Source organism: Talpa occidentalis, unplaced genomic scaffold, assembly GCF_014898055.3.
Source record: "Talpa occidentalis isolate TD23 unplaced genomic scaffold, MPIMG_talOcc4v2.1 talOcc4.2, whole genome shotgun sequence".
In the NCBI taxonomy this organism is placed as follows: domain Eukaryota; kingdom Metazoa; phylum Chordata; class Mammalia; order Eulipotyphla; family Talpidae; genus Talpa; species Talpa occidentalis.
Genome location: NW_023602073.1, coordinates 108,396,891 through 108,416,953, shown reverse-complemented (window position 1 = coordinate 108,416,953; position 20,063 = coordinate 108,396,891). Strand labels below are relative to the sequence as shown.

The 20,063-nt window shown below is 38.5% G+C and overlaps 1 protein-coding gene across 1 annotated transcript in view; it reads right to left on the bottom strand.

Annotated features, from left to right (window-relative positions):
• Positions 1 to 19,838, bottom strand: part of LOC119251497 (translation initiation factor IF-2-like) — a 60,205-nt gene extending 40,367 nt beyond the window's left edge. Inside the window, exons 1-4 of the mRNA XM_054698158.1 lie at positions 19,712 to 19,838; positions 16,925 to 16,991; positions 13,461 to 13,596; positions 4,725 to 4,930 (exon numbers count right to left, since the gene is read on the bottom strand). Of these exons, the coding sequence (XP_054554133.1) occupies positions 4,725 to 4,930; positions 13,461 to 13,596; positions 16,925 to 16,991; positions 19,712 to 19,838 (536 nt within the window). The remainder of the gene's footprint in view (positions 1 to 4,724; positions 4,931 to 13,460; positions 13,597 to 16,924; positions 16,992 to 19,711) is intronic.
• Between the last annotated feature and the right edge of the window lie 225 nt (positions 19,839 to 20,063).

Here is a 20,063-nt window from a genome sequence, read left to right as displayed (position 1 = left end):
ACTCCACACTTATTCCTAAAAAACATTCTACTTCTTAAGTTCCTTTTTGTACCATCCTCTGTAATCAAACCCACTCTATATTGGTTAAATTATCTTCTTAGTTGCTCAATGGGTTGATTCTGACGAGGCCTCTTAGAATAATAAAACAGAACAATACAGTATCAAAGTAACAACTAACTGTATCTTTTTTTTTTTTAATCTTAAAATTATTTGCCATTTCTTGGTTCAGGCTAAGTTGTAAGAAATTCGTGTGACTGAGTCAGTCAATAATTCCGTTTTTATTTCCTTCCGTTTCTACTGAAAGGAGAAACTCCCAAGGTATCTCATTAACAGCACAAACTGAATAAATGCATAGCAAACACAGGAGCACAGGACCACTGGCAGAATGTCACAATTAATCCTGCAAACACCAGGGACTTAATAAGTTTTGAATGAATGGTGAGTGCACGGGTTTAACTCCCTTCTTTTATTTAGTACATTTTGACTTTCTAGAACGTCTTTCCATTTCTCCTATAATGTACTTACTAATTCCTTCATTAATCTTTATATGTTGTAAATAGATGTGATGCTCTGTTTAGTATTTTGGATGACATGAACATTTACTCACAAACTCAAAAATATTTGCTATTTCAAATGCTACTTTTCAAAAAGATGAAAATAGAGAAGACGACTCATTGCTAGGTCAGCTAGCAACACAGGAAGGTCAGGATTTTATTCAACTGCCTTTCCCAATGATTCCAATTTGAATAGCATTGTATTCAGTGACTTTATAAATGCCTAAAAAGAAGTGACCAAGAATACCCTCACCACATAAATCTACATATTGTATACTTTCTACTTAAAATGTTGTATATTAGTTATAACCAATAAAACTGGTGAAAAAAAAAAAGAATATCCTCATCAGACTAACAGATTAAACTAGGTTGCTAATGTTCAAATGGAATGTAAACAAACTTCTAAATAATTCATTCAATTGAGGAGTGATTCTGCAAACTAAAGAAAATTCAGAAGGGACAAGCATCTTATTCGTATTTTAAAGAATAAATACAAAATGTAATAGATGAGTTTGTTAGGTAAAAATTAAGAAGTGAAGACCTGTGTTGGGGATAGGAACATGTACTAATGAGTTCATGAGAACAGTGCAATAAAGTTTCTTTTAAAAGACAAGATGATGAGATGAACTCATAAAAGGGTTAGATAAAATTACAGATATTACAAGTGAAATAACATTGTATATAACCTAGCCTAGTTGTTGTCGTGATTTTTTTCAGCAGTAAATCATTTTATTTTTTTAAAGAATCATTTATTTACGCATACAAGAACTGGGGTACAGGCCAGAGGTGCGGGGAGGGGAGTGAGAGGACTCACCAGAGACAGAGCAGGGAGCAGAACAGGAGGATCTACTGAAATACACTGCTGAGGGGAGCAGAGGGCAAGACAGGAGAGGTCTGCTGCACCATATGGGCAGCTCCCTGGATGGCCAGGGATCGAACGCATGCTGCAGAGGCTGCAGATAGGGTCAGAGTGCTGTGCTTAACCCCTTGTGCCACCAGGGAGGCCCAGTAAATCACTTTATTTTTAAAAAGCTGTACATGAATTCTGCCATGTGTAGAAAACAAATACAAGGTGAGTGTCTCAAATGAAGACGTGGCAAGAAGCTTTCAAGCTCTCCCATCCAGTTTTGCATTCATTCCTTTATTGCTGCTGTAGCCTCCCAGGTCCCTAAGCGGAGTCCTAGGGCTCTACAGGGATACTATCAAATGGGCTCTCTTCCCCTCATTAACAAATATGAAAGCTGATGACCAGGGAGGATAACACCGATAGTCTAAAGAAGAGCTTCAATCAGAGCTCTGGTCTTTTGGTTACATTCAGTGCTTTGTAATTGTTTTACACATTGCAATGACATGTATTGAGTGTCTTCTATGCCAGGCACTGCATCCGGTATAAGATGTGAATATCCTAGAGAAGTCTATTGAGAAAAGCTATAATTTCTGAATAATAATAATATGGAAAAATTTCTTGGGACATAATAAAATTCCATGAGCACATGAGAGGTATCAGAAAATACCAACTGGAAATTTCACCAATGAGGTAACATTTAATCAGAGTTTTAAAGATGACTAGATGGTTGATTAAGTATATATTTTTTGCAGTTATGCATATGTATTATATTATTAAAGCTAGTATGGATTATTGTTGCTTTAAAATTAATAGGAACACCAAGAAAAGCAGTTCTGAAAGGACATTTATCTTTGTTATAATATATATAGTATTTCATAAAATACCTGAAACAATTCAATATTTTGCACTAACATGTGCATTATGATGGGACATCACTTTATTGCTAGCCTCATTAATTCTTAAAGCATTTTGATATTCCTTTTACTTATTTTAAGCAGAAGTTATGAGAGAATCCAAAGGCAAAATCATGTATCTGGTTTGAACGATGCCATCACCAACAGAGAGATGCCTGAAATTAGGAGTTTTAGCAGCAGTGACAAAAACAGTTCCTACTTCCCTCATTTTCTAAGTTGCTTAATTTTCATGTTGAGATTCTAATAAAATAAAATAAAATGGAAAATATGTCATTATTTATGGTTCTTGGTGACATGTTAATGTTCAGGTTTCTAAGATCTTCAGTGATGGCCAACAGGAAATTAGGCCAGATGGTCCAATGTTTCCTGAGATCAGGTGTCTTGGAGAGGTTTATTTAAATTGCATTTGTCATAATCAGTCAGGCTGCAAGCATTTAAGTTAGTGTCACCTGTTTGTCTTCCAGTCACAAATTTTAGTTTTCTCTCGTAGTCCTCTTGGCATTTTATTCCATTGCTGGTTGGAACTCATTAAAAATACCCCTGGGTAGCTGATAATTAACTAATAATTAGCAAAGGACACAAATCTATGCATGGTGGGTCTTTTTTTTTTTTAAATCTCATTATAGATGGTATTTGATTAAAGTTTCCAAAAGAGAAAATCATCAGGTACAATGACAGAGAAAAATCTAAGAAGAAATGACAGCAAAATCAATAGTCACGGGAATAAATATAGAATAATTAAAATACTAAGCCCTTCCCTCTAGTTTCAAATACAAGAAACAACTAAAAGAGTCCATCTGTGTGGTCAGCAAACTGCCAACTTCAAAGGTTTTGTTTGGCTTTCAACACTTACTTAGCACTTAGATGTTCTTCAAAAGTGTGTGTGTGTGTGTGTGTGTGTGTGTGTCTGTAACATACACATATTTTAAAATCTATTGCCTATTTTGTTAAATTATGGGTTATACTCTAATCAGTATCCTGATGAAAAATAATAGATCAGAAGTATACAGAGCATGCTCTTCCTAGAACACATTACAAAACCCACCTGACATATACATTCTACACATTCCTTTCCAACAGCTTTAAAGCCCACATGCACAAAACAAAACAAATGTATAATATTACAGGTAGAGAGAGGACCAATGGATAAGCATCAAAGGTGAGTTCTGGCTGGTGGTGAGGGCCACTCCACAAAAGATTTAACACTAAAACAACACACTGGCTTTCGCAAACAAGGACTGGGGATAATGAGTAACCACGGGGGTTAAGACCTTGATTCAGGGCCTCCCCTGGTAGTGCAGTGGTTGAGCGCTGGGCTGCAAAGCTGCCCACGCCTCTGCAGTGCCGATTTGATCCCCGGCCTCTGGGGAGGGTCCCACATGGCGCGCAGACCTCTCCTGCCGCCCCCTGCTCCCCTCAGCAGTGTATTTCGTCAGTCTGCCTGCTCTGTTCCCCGCTCTGGCTCTGGTGAATTCTCTCACCCTCCCACACTTCTGACTGTACCCAGTGCTTGTATAAATAAATAAATAAATCTTAAAAAAAAAAAAAGACGTTGATTCACCTCTCAAACTTAAGACAACATCTGCTGTTAAATCACAAAAAGGTAGACAAAAAGTCATTCTTAGCTGTTTATTCAGAATCTTTGACTAATAATTCTGCTATCAAGGTCTCTTTTATGCGATTTATTAACATTTAAATCAAATAAGAACAGGCCTCCCTGGTGGCACAAGGGTTATAAGCACCGCACTATGAAGCAATCCTCAGCCCCTGCAGCACGAGTTCGATCCTCTGCCGACCAGGGAGCAACCCACATGGCGCAGCAGACCTCTCCTGTCTCACCCGCTGCTCCCCTCAGCAGTGTGTTTCAGTCAATCTGCCTGTTCTGTTCTCCACTCTGTCTCTGGTGAATCCTTTCACCCCCCCACACCTCTGGCCTGTACCCCAGCTCTTGTATGCATAAATAAATAAATCTTTAAAAAAAAATCAAATGAGAACTTGGGATACTGCAATGAGTCCTCAGCATAAAAGAAAGTGACTTTTGGAGAGAATATAAAATAGCTTGGCCTTTCCCATCATTAGCAATTCGGAAAAGCCCAGAGTAGAACAGACTAAGTCTTAAAAAACACTGTCTAGTAGGAACCACCTTCACCAACATTTGCTTTGCTAGTTAAGCTCTAATCAATTGCAAAGACAAAACAAAACTAAAACTGTTTAGCACTCAGTGGGAGGAAATGTATTCAAGTGAGTATATTAAGATAATGCCCAGGATATCTTCAAATATACAAAACTAAAATGACACCCTACATAATAGTAATAGATATTGGTTCATGATCATGTCCCTCATACTCAAATATTACTAGAGACAGTGGGCAAAGCTGACTCAGAGGGGTTCCCTCTGCAAGGACTTACCTCAAGATCCCGGTCATAGTGCCTGTTTCTGGAATTTTCATATCTGTTCCGGGAATCAGGACATCTGGTCCTAGAGTCAACACTCCTGCTGCGATTGTTGGCACACCCATTACACCTGCCACAGCCACACCCACAGCAGTTTCGACCCCCCATTGAGGTTCTGGAGTCAACCCGTCTTCAGATTTTCCTCTCAAGAAACTAATAAACTTTGCAAAAGAAGTGGAGTGTCCAGAGACAGCTACATAGGCAACTAGATATGGTTCCAACTGCCCCAAAGGTTGTCAGAAGGCCGCCAGAGGCTTTTGTTCTTGATAAAAGAAGGGTCCCCAAGGAGGGATTTTTGACCAAAATAAATATTCTCTTAGGAAAAACCCTTCACCAATTCAAAAGAAGTGAAAACTCAAATTTCTCATCTCTCCAGCCCAAATGATGTTACGATCCTCCCTTGAAGTTCTCAGGAAACAAATGAGCATCACTGGCCAGTAGACAGACTCCTCTTTATTAGGGAGATGATGTCACGAGACCTTTAATTTCCCCCTGGACTGCATTAGTTGGTAGGAATTCAGCTTTAAATTTAAGGATGTTGAAGAACAATAACAGTAATTACCACTTATATAGAGCTTTATATTTACCCTGGGTTTTACAACCCTTAGTGATCCCTTACAGCCACAAGGGCAAGCTGGTTGGGAGGCTCACCACCCAGGTATTCCTGAAGGAAATGGTCTGTCTTCGCTAGGGCTAGAAACAGATTCCCAAAGGGCTGTAATTTAAATGTTCTCAGTCCTTGATGTTTTGAATCTAACACTTTTAATAGTAAGTGCAAGAAATTCATTTGAACAAAGGAACTGAAAGAAATGCATGAGTGAGAGGAAAGAGCATTTCAGTTACTCTTCTATAACCTTTTATAATTCCACTGCATGAGTGCCCAAAAATATTATTTCAGAAGACACACTCCTGCTTTCCATCTCCTCTGATACCCACTCTCTAGTGAGGGCAGAGAAGCATTCCAGTTTTTCACTACTTAGTTCCTCCCACACAGCTCCCCTCACAACAAACACAACTAATTTAAACCCTGATTGGATGACAGAACAAATTATTTTAAAAAGGAAGGAGAGGGAGGGGAAAGAGAATAGTGAGGAGAATGCAAAACAAACAAAAATGTCCCATATGAAAACACACAACTTTCATCAATTCTGAATACCAATAATTACGGCTCTATCACAATACTTCAGCAAGATAAACAACCCAGTGCAAAAATGAACAAAAAGCATGAAAAGATAACTCTTCAGAGCATAAAGGGCCAATAAACAGAGCTCAACCTCATTCTTAACTGAAGAACTGCAAATTTAGACAATGAGATATCAACAGATTACCAAAATGAAAAAGACTGACTCCATACAACATTCATACAGTGGCAGGGTAACAGGCAAATTAATTCACTTTGGTTGGAAGCATAAGCTGATTTAAAAAAAATTTATATTCAGTCTGATATTAACTATAACATTTTTAAAAAGATGCATGCATTTGATTCAGTAATCCTATTTCTGGGGGGAAATATATATTTATACAGGATTATATAAATATAGGTTTTTAATATATATTTAATATATAGGTTTATAATGTATCTAATATATATTATAAATACAGGTTTTTAAACCAGTATTTCCGTGGGATATATATATATCCCAAAACACACACACACACACACACACATTATAATATAAAACCTATATATATATATATATAAACCAAAAAAACCCTTAGTAACAGAAATAACATTGTTTATAAAAGAAAAAGTGGGAACAATTTAATGTCCGTAAATAAAGATTGATAAACTATATAACAATTGATCCATCATTTTATACATATGAAATACTATGCAGCAATTCAAAGAGATATATTTATAAATACTGACTTGGAAAGATGGCCACAAATATTACTTTGTCAAAAATGAAGTTAGAGAACTGTATGTAGGATGGGATCCCTTTGGGTAGGAAAAACATAAATGGACTCATACAAATGCATAAGAAAAAAGTCTGACAACCAAACTACTTACCTTTAAGGGTGAAGAGAGAATTAAAGTTTTAATTTTTAGTACTATTCAAAATTTTGGAACAAGCAAATACAATACTTAGAGGAAAAATAATAAACGTATTACCACACTCTTTAAAAAAACCTCTAAACTCTACCACAACAAAGTCATCTAGATAGGTTTATACAGGAACCAGACTGACTGATACATACATATACATATGTATGCATATTTTTGTTTATACACATGTAAAGAAACACCACCAACTGTCACTACCTCAAAGGAAGGCAACACATGTACCCAGGGTGGAAAGAAAAACAAATCATTCATTGAACTATATCTTACTATATCTTGGTGGTCATGATACCTTCCAATGCAAATCACAGATAGATACAGACAACCTGGATTTTCCCAAAGATGGGAAATTTAGCTTTTGACCGGATATTTAGCTTCTGGGAAAAAACAATTGGTACACCATATCCTGCTGTTTGTAATGCCACGCTTAGGAGATTAACAGTCTCTAGCCTAGACAATGCTCAATTTGTGACACCTCCTATGGAAGGGCAGCTCTTGCTGCACCCAATAATTCCAAGCTTTTTCAGAGACCAAAAAAAAAAAGTATTTCCTGCCTATGTTCCACTTTGATCTTTGTACCTGAAGGACAGAGGGAGAGGCTCCTCAAGGTGTCCAGAACCAGCTTTCTTATGATGAGTCAAAACAATGGCATGTGGATTATTTTGAGCTAAGGTCAGCCGAGGCACTCACCACTCCCTTAACTACCTAGAAGAGTTGAGGGTAATTCTCATATTTTGGATTATCTCTAGAAATAACCTTCCTATGGGAGAAACCTATAAGGCAGGGCAAACACGTTTATAGAACATCCGGCCCTTTCATCATGTGAAGCCCCCTTCCTCTCACCTTAAGGACCCAGGCCCCTAGCTCATTTTCATTCAGTAGTTCAGGATAAATATCCTCTTTACACCCCATTTCACTTGGAGTTTACATCTATGTAGATTCTTCATACATATGTAATTTAATTTGTTCTTTCCTCCTATTAATTTGTCTGATGTTAATTTCATTGTCGACCAGGCCAAGGAAAACCCAGAGGGGTCGGGTGAAAATTCTTTTTGGCACCTGAATAACCCCAGAGTACAAGTGCTGGAGGAGAAGGGCAGATTCATCTCTGTGAACAGTCAATTCTCTTTCTATTATCCACACGTAGTATATATCTGCCTGTCTGTATGTACACATGTATGTATTTGGGGAGCTTCCCTGCTCTACTTCCAAAAGCTTCAATAAAAATTAAACTCAGGGGTCTCCCTGGTGGCACAGGGGTTAAGCATCAGCACTATGAAGCTATCTGCAGCTACTGCAGCACAAGTTTGATCCCTGGCCAGGGAGCTAACCCACATGGTGCAGCAGACCTCTCCTGTCTCACCCACTGCTCCCCTCAGCAGTGTATTTCAGTCAATCCACCTGTTCTGTTCCCCAAATACAGAGTGAATCCTCTCACCCCCATGCACCTCTGCCTACATTCAGCTCTTATATGCATAAATAAACAAATAAAAATCTTTAAAAAAAATTTAAACTCATGCTAAAGTTGAAATGCTGCACATTTGCAACAGCATATTTTTCTATTTTTTTAATTTTAAAAAAAGATTTATTTATGTATTTATTTATACAAGCACTAGGTACAGTCAGAAGCGCGGGAGGGTGAGAGAATTCACCAGAGCCAGAGCGGGGAGCAGAGCAGGCAGACTGACGAAATACACTGCTGAGGGGAGCACGGGGCGGCAGGAGAGGTCTGCGCGCCATGTGGGACCCTCACCCAGAGGCCGGAGCTGCAGAGGCTGGGGGCAGCTTCGCAACCCAGCGCTCAACCGCTGCGCCACTGGGGAGGCCCTTTTTCTATTTTTTTTTTTTTTTACAGCAAATATATAGTATTTCACTCATGCAAAATTTATAAAAAATGTTTCAACCCTCCAAATGCAATCTGACTCTTAGGGCCTCCTAGTCTAGTAAAAAAGGAGACTGTAAATCAATAGGGCAAATGCTAAGTTTGCAGTTCATTCAAGGTAAGTGGAAGCACAAAAAGGAAAATAAACTTTATGGGGGGCATATATCACAAAGAATTGTTTGGGCAGGATCTTAATGGATGTGTAGAAGTTGCAGGTAGAGATGAAGTGGAGAGGTTTTGTGGACATGAGAAAAAGTATATGCAAAAGCAGTAGAATGGCCTGTGAAGTGAACCACAGTAGGCCCTCATTTAGCACAATCAAGACTGGTACAGTTTATAGTAAATCTGAGTTTCATAAAAAATTATACTTGTATACTTAAATCATTTCAATTTAATGTAATCATAATATAATTTAAATTATATCTATTCATGCCTCCATCTTGAAAATTTTTTGAATAGGCAAAACCTCTATATAGCTCAAAATTCAAAATATGAAAAAGTACATACTAAAAAGTCCCCGTCCCACCCATGTTCCCTATATATTCATTTCCCCCTACCTCTATCATAGGTAATAATTATAATAATTCATTTTTAATGTATCCTTCTATACTTTCTTATTACATCTACAGATATATATTCTAATAATAATATATATTCTAATCCCCTAATTTTTTACACAAAATGTAACAAGCTATTTGCTTTGCTCTCTATCTTGAATTTTTTTCCTAACAGTATATTTAGCTTTTTAGACCAGTATTAACAGAGCTTAGAGAGACTGCTGCATGCAGAAAGTATGGAAAGGAGTGAGAGATGAGTTTAAGTTGGGCATCTGACCAACTGTGTAGAGAGGGTGCGGCCCAGGATGTGCTGGGGTAAAATGATGCTGAGGTCTGCCTGATCACAAAGCAGAGATTTGGGACAAGGTAATTCAAGGGCTCGGTCATCTCTAATCACAATATCAAATGGCACAGACTATTTAAGATGGCACCATTAGGTAGGAGGAATGTGGTTTCAGAGTGGATGGATGGTGTTTGTAAGTCCTTTAAGGAAGACCTAGTCTTAGTAAATGCCTCAGTCTCAGGGCTAGGATTGGGTTTAGGTTTCAGGATTTGGAAGGTTTGATTTCAGGCAGGATAATTTTAGGACTGTCTTTAGTAATATTAGCAACCTTGGTGAGTTGGCACAAAATGTGGGAGCCCAGCGATCGATGTTCATGTACTCAATCACAGGCTAGTCCAACAGTGGAGGAGAAACAACAGCAGTCCCTGGGGGTAGGGGTGAAGGAATCTGCAGTACATAATGTACTTCATGTTATGAACTTGGTTTGGTCTAAGTAATGGGGTAAAGCTGGGAGTCAGTGGTCCTATGTGGCAATTAGAAAGGTAGATAAGAAGAAATAAAGGGTGTGGGGAAAGAAATGGGACATCCTCTTTAAAATTTCAACCACCTGGGCTACTTGAGAAATGAAAGTGTCAGAAAATGTTTTTTCTTCTCTGCTACCTCAACAAATGCTTGTTGAGCTGATTTATTATACATATTGACTAAACTAGACAAACCTGGCTGGAAACTGGGAAATGCTCCACCTTGACAATTATGAGATTAATTGAGCAATGAGAAAGCTGTCCAAATGATGGTGGAACCATCTCTGAGATAATTGAAAGGAAGAAGACACATGCCTGCTTTGGATGATGTGAGAGCATCCCAGACTCCAGAGTGAAGTTAGGGAGTCACAGATGTTTCCTGAAGGTCAGGGCGTTAAAGCACTGACATGTATCCAGATCTGTACAAATGACTTCTGAAGGAACAACACTGATCTGGCAAGATTTCTTCTTCTCCATAGATTATAGGTAATCTATAGGAAAATTTGAGATTTTTTGGGGGGTTGGGGCGTTTTTATTTTTCCTTTTAAGAAAGACACATAGACAATGGGAGAGGCTTCACAGTGATCATTGAGAAGGCAAGATTCAAACAATTAAAGCCAATGCTTTTTGCTTGTATGAATCAAATAATTTCTGTACCTGTATCTGCTTATGCCATTTTACTTGTTTGAAATGGGCTCCAGAATGACTGAAACTATGATAATTTCATTTATAATTACTATATTCAGTCACAAATGATGTTCTAGATCAAAATAAGCGATTAGAATTTGAGGGGATTTTTATAGTAGAAATCACTGAAATACTCATTAAGGTAACTGCCCAATTTGAAGATATTATTTTTAATTAGCAATATATCACTCGGTATTATTTTTCTATTTGTTTTTAAAGGAATGCTTTAATTAACAAAGGGTCTTCCTCATGTCCTGCAAATATGGTGGATTTAAGACATTCTTATTTGCAAAATCAATTAAGCAGTAAATATAACATAATAAAGATAAGTATATATGTGAAAATACAAAACACTTCATAATCTACCATATCAATCCTCTTACATGCAAAGAATATTCAACATGCTAGTCACATATGTCACATAATATATGTCTTCAATTAAAGAGATTACCTCCTTATGTTTTTCTTTCATATAAAACAATGGTTTCTTAAAAAATGTAAATATTTTACATAATCATATCTACTACTTTAAAACTGAGCAAAGATTTTATGAAGACATTTAAAGGAAAAATTGCTTTGTCTATGTAAATATAAAATCCCTGGTGACTTTTCCCATCTAAGATTAAAAACATAGTGATACTCTATTTTGACTTATAGTTGTGCTTTCTTTCTAGTAATGTATATGTGTGTTGAGAGGCAATACTTGCTTTGTAATTATAAGTCCACATTTCCGTTTATACAAGCAGGTATAGGAAATGTTTTATTTTAATTAAAGGACTCAATATAGAATTGTCAACTTTAAATAATTTTAACAGCATGGTAAACAAATAAACAAATATAATAGCATAGTATGTAAACAACAGATACAATGAATAAATTCTGGTTGTTTTGGAAAAAGCAAATTGCTTAACATTAATGCAAATGAAAAATTTAAACACTGGCTTGAAGAAATGGATACAACTTTGAGGGTTAGATTGCAACCAAGGCTAGGTGTTAAATTGGCCTCAAACCCTTGAGTACCTGAAATACAAGAATGAAAAGAAAAAAGCTTTCTCTCTGAGACTTGCTTTTACAGAATCAGCAAAAGCTGGAAGCTTATCAATAACATAAGCTGAGGCTCAGGACCAAGAACCCAGAAGAGGAAGGGGCCCACCAGCAGAAACTCAAAAGAAAAAGCCTCTTCAAACTTCATGTGTGAAGCGCCCTATGACTAACCGATGAGCTTCAGATAAGTCCACATTTCTTTCCCCTAGCCTGCTTTTTTCAGACAATAAAATTTAACTCCTTTGTTCTCAAACCTGGTTCCCCAAAACCTTCATGACCTCTTTTCCTTTCTTAAGCATCAAAGTAGATTTGAGTTGATTTCCTACTTCCTCGGCAATGGATTAAAAAATTAAGCAAGTTTCTCTTTTCAAATACCTGATGTCACTATCTGATCCATGCATGGCAGGTAGAGGATCTCATCGCTCAGCAATAAGATCAACTCAGTGTTCTTAAGAATTTAAGGCCTTCTGCCTGGGAAAGATGCCAAGGGTGTTCCTGATATAATTGTCTCCTAAACCTGCTGAATCTCACAGGAAGTTATGGGAATCTGGGAGAGTGGACTAAGAGAAGGGTATTTGGAAGGGGTGGGAGGTGCCCTGGTATCCTGTTACTCACTGTAGGTAGGAACTACCCAGAATCTAAGTGGAGTCAATTTTTGTTTCCCAGTCACATTGGCCAGGTGGTAGTGTGGGTGAACAAAGTTTTCTGTATAGTTCTTCTGAGGACTGTCTGGTTAACTCCACTCAGCCATGGGCTGAAAAGACATCAGTGGGGAGTCTGTTGCACTGCCTTTTCCTTTTTCCCAGCTCTGGTTGGACACATAGATGAGAAAGATCAAGAGAGGAGAGCCCAAGAGGGCGGAAGTAAGAAGCAGGGATGCAGGAGTTGGGAGAGAGGTGTAGACAGGGCTGGGAGAGAGGTAACAGCAGATCCAGAAGTGGACCCCAGAGCCAGTTCTTCCTGTTGTGGGTATTTGACTGAGGCAGAGGGTGTGGAGCAGCTAGTGAGTACAGGCGGTGTCTGGCTGACCCCATTTCAAGTGACACTTGAAGTCAGCGTAACCAGAACGACTCTCTCCCTCCACTTGCTCCCTCCTGGAGTTCTGGCCCTTCTCCTGTGGGCTCCTCTCCTGCGCTGGGTCCCACTTCATCTGTGTCTTTTTATGAGTAAATCATTTAACATGCATATACTTCTCAATCTACAACCTTTGGGAAAGTTTTTCTTTAAGGAAATATAATTGTCAGAAATTTCTGTGCAAACATGTAGATATTAAGAAGTAACTACTGATACCACAATTACAACTCTAAATACAGTAGGAAGCAGTATAAATGCTTTTTATGACAAAGAACTAATTTCTAATATTGATGCCTTATTCCTTTGTATACCTTTGAGTTAAAATACAATCTATGTAAAAAAGAACAAATTCAGCGTAAAGTACCCATGACAATGAGGAAGACCATCTGGAGGCAGCAAAGAGCAAAGATTCATCCCTTGAGCCTCATTATTCATTATCACGGTGCTTTGATACATAATGCATTTTTGGCCCACCTACATTCTTTTCAAGTGTTTTTCTGTCAGGCGGGGGGTTATCTTATGTTGTTCAGTTCATGAAAGTGTTTTTTCCCGGAAGTCAAGTACTAGAAATGAAATATTACCTTTTTGAAGATTCCAGACTCTGTAGGTAAAGGACCAGGCATATCATTGGTGTTGTGAAAGTTCTGGGATTCCCCACAGAGTGATGTAAACTGAGATTCTCCAGTCACGTTGCTGTCATCCGGTGCTTCGGGAGCTCTGTGAAGAGTGGAGACACAGTTATGTCAACGTATCAGTGTTTCAGAACCTTGAGAACTCAAGAAATCCAAAGGTAATTTCTTTTTTTTTTTTTTTTAAATGCTCGCCATCTCTTTTTTTTCCTTTTAATATTTATTTATTTATTTATACAAGCACCCGGTACAGTCAGAAGCGCGGGAGGGTGAGAGAATTCACCAGAGCCAGAGCGGGGAGCAGAGCAGGCAGAAGGACCGAAGCACACTGCTGAGGGGAGCAGCGGGCGGCAGGAGAGGTCTGCGTGCCATGTGGGACCCTCCTCCGGTGGCCGGGGAGCAGCCAGGGATCGAACTGGCGCCGCAGAGGCTGCGGGCAGCTTCGGAACCCAGCGCTCAACCGCTGCGCCACCGGGGAGGCCCCAAAGGTAATTTCTTGATGTATATTTCCATTCAGTCAAAATATTGAATCATTCTTCAAAACCTACACAGGAATACAGATAATTTGGCACTCATAATACATTTATAAGTTAAACTTGATGACTTCACCATGCGGCTAACAGATTTATTTTAAACTATACAGAAAACAAATTAGAGATAAATAGGTAGATAAGTAGCTAGCTAGACAGATTTCAGCATGAAAGCAATCTAATTTCATATTATGTTCTACCATCATTGTTCTTAGGGGAATTAAAGAAAAAGAAATTTGTAGATTTCCTGAACATTGAACTAAAGAGGGAATTGAATTCCAATTGGAGAAGGAATCTAAGCTACCGGGAAAATGGAACTGAATTGTTCCTAGGAAATTTTTTCTTTTAAGGAAATATAATTGTCATTTATTAGATTTAAAAGGAATGGAAATAAGTGTTCCAGCAAACTCTGGGGCTACCTACCCCTAATCACTTTATCAGAATTGCCAGTGTCTCTTCCCCTCCCCCATTTTCTTTGCTGATAACCCTGATTTTGTTCAGATACCCATCCTATATGTGCCTCAGAGGAAGACGCTTCTAGCTCTGATAGTCAGTCACGATGGGGTTAATTCTTCTGGCCCATTCCCCTGCCAGGACTTGATTTAGGCAAGTGTTCAACATATTTCTCTTTCTAATATTAACACATCGATTTAGGTCTCCCTGATCCTCTAAAGTATTTGTACTTTGCCCTACTTATCTGGTAAAATTCTAGCCAGTGAAATGCAAGGACCACCTGATGCAGGAATTGGGCCAAGATCTTTCCCTTAAAAAGAAAGTTTACAGAAGGAAATAGTTCTTCTTCCTTTAGACCAGTGTCACACTGCATGTGATCAATTCACAGTCATCTTATGACCGTGAATGGCATTAGTAATCAAAGGATAACAGATGGAGGAGAAAGCAGGCAGAAATATGAGAGTAACACAAATTTTCAAATATATTGTTGAGTAGCTGAATCAACCAATCCTAGACCAGTCCTGCAGTCTTGTTATGCTATAAAAGCCCCATTCTTTACTCCATTTTGAGCTGAGTGTTTTCTGTATCTGCAACTGAGCATTGTAACTGATACAAAGGTTGATATAGTTCTTAAGTGTTTAAATGAGTCTGGATAAAGATACTGGAGCAGGATAAAGGCTTTGCATAAAGAATGCAAATGAGATGGAAAAGGAACAACCCAAGTCTAACATTTCACAGAAGAAATAGAAGCTTTTTTGGGATTTCCACAGTGACTAAAGATAACACAGTAGAGCACTAACAGGTTAGAGGTCCAGGGAGGCTTAAATCAATATGGTAATATCAGCAGGAGTGTTATCTATGAGCATAATTTGGAGAACTCTATGGTGTTACATCTTTCAAAAACATTATTCTTTACTTTATAGACAATGTGAAGATATGTTAGCAGCAATAATATCTTTTTGTCTCCCCACCTCAACTTTGTACTATAAAAGTAATACCTGTATATAGTAAAGATAATTCATCAGTATCAAAGGGAACTGAAATAAAGAATTTCGCTGGTCCTACCACAATTTTATTCTGTATAAGTTATTACTCTGAACAGTTTCCCTGCTGCAACATTTTATGCCATATATAAGTACTTATAAAATACATTTCTACTACTCACTGAAGTTTACTTTTGAGGAGAAATCTCTCCTCAGGAATTTAAAGATGGTATATATTATGGCATAGGGGGAACTCTGCATAACTCGGGAAAATTTATATAACAACTGAAAAGTATCTGAAGGTTGAGGAGGTGATAAAGTCCTACCATGAATGTATCTCTGAATCAAGACCTGTTTTCAGTAATTGTTTCATTTACCCTAACCCTCAATATTCACCTTGCCTTTCTGCTCCCAAATGAACTAAGAGGAGCAATAAGCAAAAGAAGACTTGAAAACAGATTCCAACCATTTTGATCTTATAAACCATAAAAGTAAGCTAGAAATATAAAGGAAGTCTGTCACTTTTAATATTTATTTATGCTTTTCCTTTCTGAAAAACAAAATGTGTCCATTGAGACTAGAGCTAAACGTGAGACTCTATAGAGACTGTGGAGATAATCATGAACTCCATGTGCTTCTGAAGCTTTGTATTGTTAACTCCAAAAAGGAATGAACTCTTCCTGCTAGAAGAGTGTGATTAAAAACACAAACAAACACTGACAAAGGCGCTCTTTTTATATATTTTTCTTATGCTCTGATCCTTACCTAAAGCATTGGATCCCTTTGCCTACAAAAAAAGAAAGTCACTAATCACTAATCAAAAATGAAGCTTAAGGGCCTCCCCTGGTGGCGCAGCGGTTGAGCACTGGGTTGCGAGGCTGCCCGCAGCCTCTGCAGTGCCAGTTCGATCCCCGGCCACCAGCGAGGGTCCCACAAAAAAATAAATAAAAATTTAAAAAAATTAAGCTTAAAATCACATATTAAAGGGCCCTTCCTGGAGGCGCAAGAGGTTAAAGCATCACACTATGAAGCAATCCACAGCCTCTGCAGCATGAATTGGATCCCCGGCCCGCCAGGAAGATACCCACATGGTGCAGCAGACCTCTCCTGTCTCGCCTGCTGCTCCCCCCAGCAGTGTATTTCAGTCAGTCTGCCTGTTCTGTTCCCCACTCTGTCTCTAGTGAGTCCTCTCACACACAACCCCCACACACACCCCTCTGGCCTGTACCCCAGCTCTTCTACGCACAAATAAAAATATCTTTAAAAAAATAAAATCACATATTAAAAAAGAGGGTGGACTGCCTTGGTTTAATTAATTAATTTAATTGATGAATTCAGTGGCCATTTCAGTTCTGGCATCTCATGTGAATAAGACAAGTACAACAGACGAAAAGACTATCTCTTCCTGCAGATCTCTCCTGGAAGTGAGGAGATCTTCCCCTCAAGTCACCTGGTTGCCTTCTCTTCAGCCTTCTCTCTAAACCAGCTGCTTGACCTTCCCTCTGGAGACTGAGAACCTGAAGGACATCAGAGTGCAGAGAATTGGCAGCCAAACAAAGTGGGGTTCTGTCAGGAAAAATGCAGTAGGGGAGGGCATGGACCTGGAGGTTGGTGTGTGTAATATCACCTCCCTGGCTCTGTCTTGAAACATGTTTGTCACATTCACTACAGTTGTTAGAGGTAGAGTCAATATATATTCATGACTGAGTTTGAGTTGTCAGATCAGAAAGTCATGATTTTGGTTTCTTCATGTGCTGAGAAGAACCCGGGGACCTGCTTGGCCATCTGATTTGGGGGGTAAATTAATAGGACTTTGCTTGCCATCCAAGGGTCAATTCTATATGCTTGGGGTCATGATCTTCTAGATGGAAGGTAGGTTTAGTTTCTCAACTAAAAACTAAAGTGAAGGAAGGGAGGGGGTGGGGGGTAGTACAGATAGCTTAGGAAGGTACTTGCACCACCTTTAGCTCTGAAACAGGAAATGCTGAATCTTTGTGCTACAGCCAATAACCTCTGACCTCCCTTGAGGGGAGGAGGAGGATGAGATGTTGGCTGACTTCCCTTTCCTCCTGACCCAGATACAGCAGGGCAGCTGTGGACCTGAGCACAGGTGCCATTATTTCAAAGTTGGCTCCAGAACTGGGTGGGGAAGTGGAAGGAGGCCACGGAATGTATGGACTGAATGGATTCACAAGCAGGAATCAGCTTCTCACCAACCCCAGATGCTCTGGCCATCCCATAAACATTTTTTAGGTCCTCTCTGGAGGGTCATACATAATACTTCTTCTCATAGTAAACTTACTCACAGCCTTGTCTCCTGAAACATGACCTTCACAATATATTACACACAAATAATAGCTCTAGAATCACTCTGGAAGGTTCTGACGCCCCAAGTGATCTTATTTACAATGTCAACCATTCATTCTTTCAGCAAGCATTTTCAAATCTCCTACTACATGTCATACATCAAAGGTGTAGAAAGTGTATAAAAGGAAACAAATCCATCCCCTGCCCTCAAGAATATTCAGGTCTAGTAGATATAGAGGCTTATCAAACAGGCAGTAATATATTAATTCTAAATGATTGTTATATATGGAAGTAAACATAGATACATCTCCCTAGCCTAGTGTATACAACAACTTTGTTGAGTTTTTACAACAGGAAAGGTCATTTGGAAATTTTGCTTTCTTTTCCAAAGGTAAAATTTAGTTTAACTCCTAAGGAGTAGGCCATAGGTGGTCACAAGAAATGCTAAACTTGGCTCTCTGGTGAGAAATTTAAGATTTGAAAATGGAAGTACATTTTCCTTTGTGAATAGTCACTCCTGGTCTCTTACTAAAGATACTACCTTTTGGGTTAAAAAATAAGAAAAATCCTCCAAAATGCTGCCATATCAGTCTGGAGTTTTAGCAGAGGATAATTTATTAATATGCTAAGTATAACCTGTACTTTCCTTTTTATCATCAATACTATGCTGCCAGAAGTGAAAGAGTTTCAGTGTTAAAAGCTCCATTTTACAGACTCATAAATAATGGAATATTTGCCACCTCATTTAGTTGCTGTTTATACTTCCTTTTTATTTGGTTTATGTAAAAAAAAAAAGTTGTTATTCTCCCTGGAGATTAAGTTGGTAGAGAATGAAGCATGGCAAGATTGTTTATCCTTTCCTAAGTTAAAAGGGCCCCAGGGTTATTTCCAGACAAGTCCAAACTTCGGGAGCTATAAGCTTATATAATTTGGGGAACCCTCTTTAAGAAAAAGGAAATGAAAAATCACTGGTATACTCAACCCAATTGTTCATAGAGCATTTTAATATGTGTAGTCAGATACAAGACAAGTTAAATGAATTTCTTTATCTAATAATTCTTGCTTCAGACCTAATGTACGTCTAAAATAATAAAATGTGACACCAGAGTAAAGGTTTAGATTTAACTATCAGGTGTAAATTGATGTTGTACTGCCACCTATTGTCTACTCAAAGAATTACTCGTGTTCTGGATTGAGCTGGAAGGGATCATGCTCAGTGAAATAAGCCAGAAAGAAAAAGAAAAATACTGTATGGTCTCACTAATAGCAGAAATTTAGAAAATGTAAATATAATAAAGTAAAATAAAAATCAACAGGCAACTCTAAACCAGAGACACACGGGGTGGGGGGGAGAGAAGGGAGTAGGATCAAAACAAGGGGGGGGATTTTACAGGCATGATAATAAAATAAACTTAAAAAAAGAATTATTCATGTTCTACTAAACCTGGGAGCTTTGTTTTGACTTAGCAAGAGGCGCCTCTGTCTGCAGTGAATTATTTCCTTGAGAGAGCTTCAAACACCAGATATTAGATCTGAAACAAGACATTGGTTGTGAGGCTATATAAGTTTCCTGCCCCCAAGAAAGGGAGGAAATGTGTTTTAATTAATTAATTTTTTAATTTAGGTAACATTTAGCTACTCCCCTCAGTATTGTCACCACAGTGCATCCACCACCCAACCAGCCCTAGCCCACCACCACAGTCCATTGTTCTTTTCCTTCACTCTTTGTTCTTACCTCTCGAAAGGGAAAAAACTTTTAATTCATTAACAAACAGCACTAATGTTAAGTGTGATATTGCTGGACTGCAACTGCTAAGTGGGGGAGAGTCCCATTACTGAGCAGCTTCCATCTGGCTAACATTAGACCCTGGATCAGATTATAGACACATCAGTCAATAATTCTAGACCTGGAAAGTCCCCTAGGGATTACCTGGTGTAGGAATTCCTTCAGCGACACTGAAGTTTTTAGAAAACACAACACTGATAGAACTGAAGGCCTGCTGGTGAGTGTGTGGAACTGGAGCCAGGTTACTATGCTGGCACTCATAGGTAGACATCTCACGACAGTGTGACAACAGATCCATGCAAATCTGCCCCATCTCCAGAGAGGAGAAACCTAAATCTACTTCCCTTGAAAAACTGAGGTTTTTGGATTCACACAATGGGTTCTTTCAGAGACAATGTGTTTAAATTCATATTTTTCTCAGCTGAATAAGACATGGAATATAGCAACCGTTAACATACAGATTACAGAATCAGACCACCCTGCCCATATCTACATG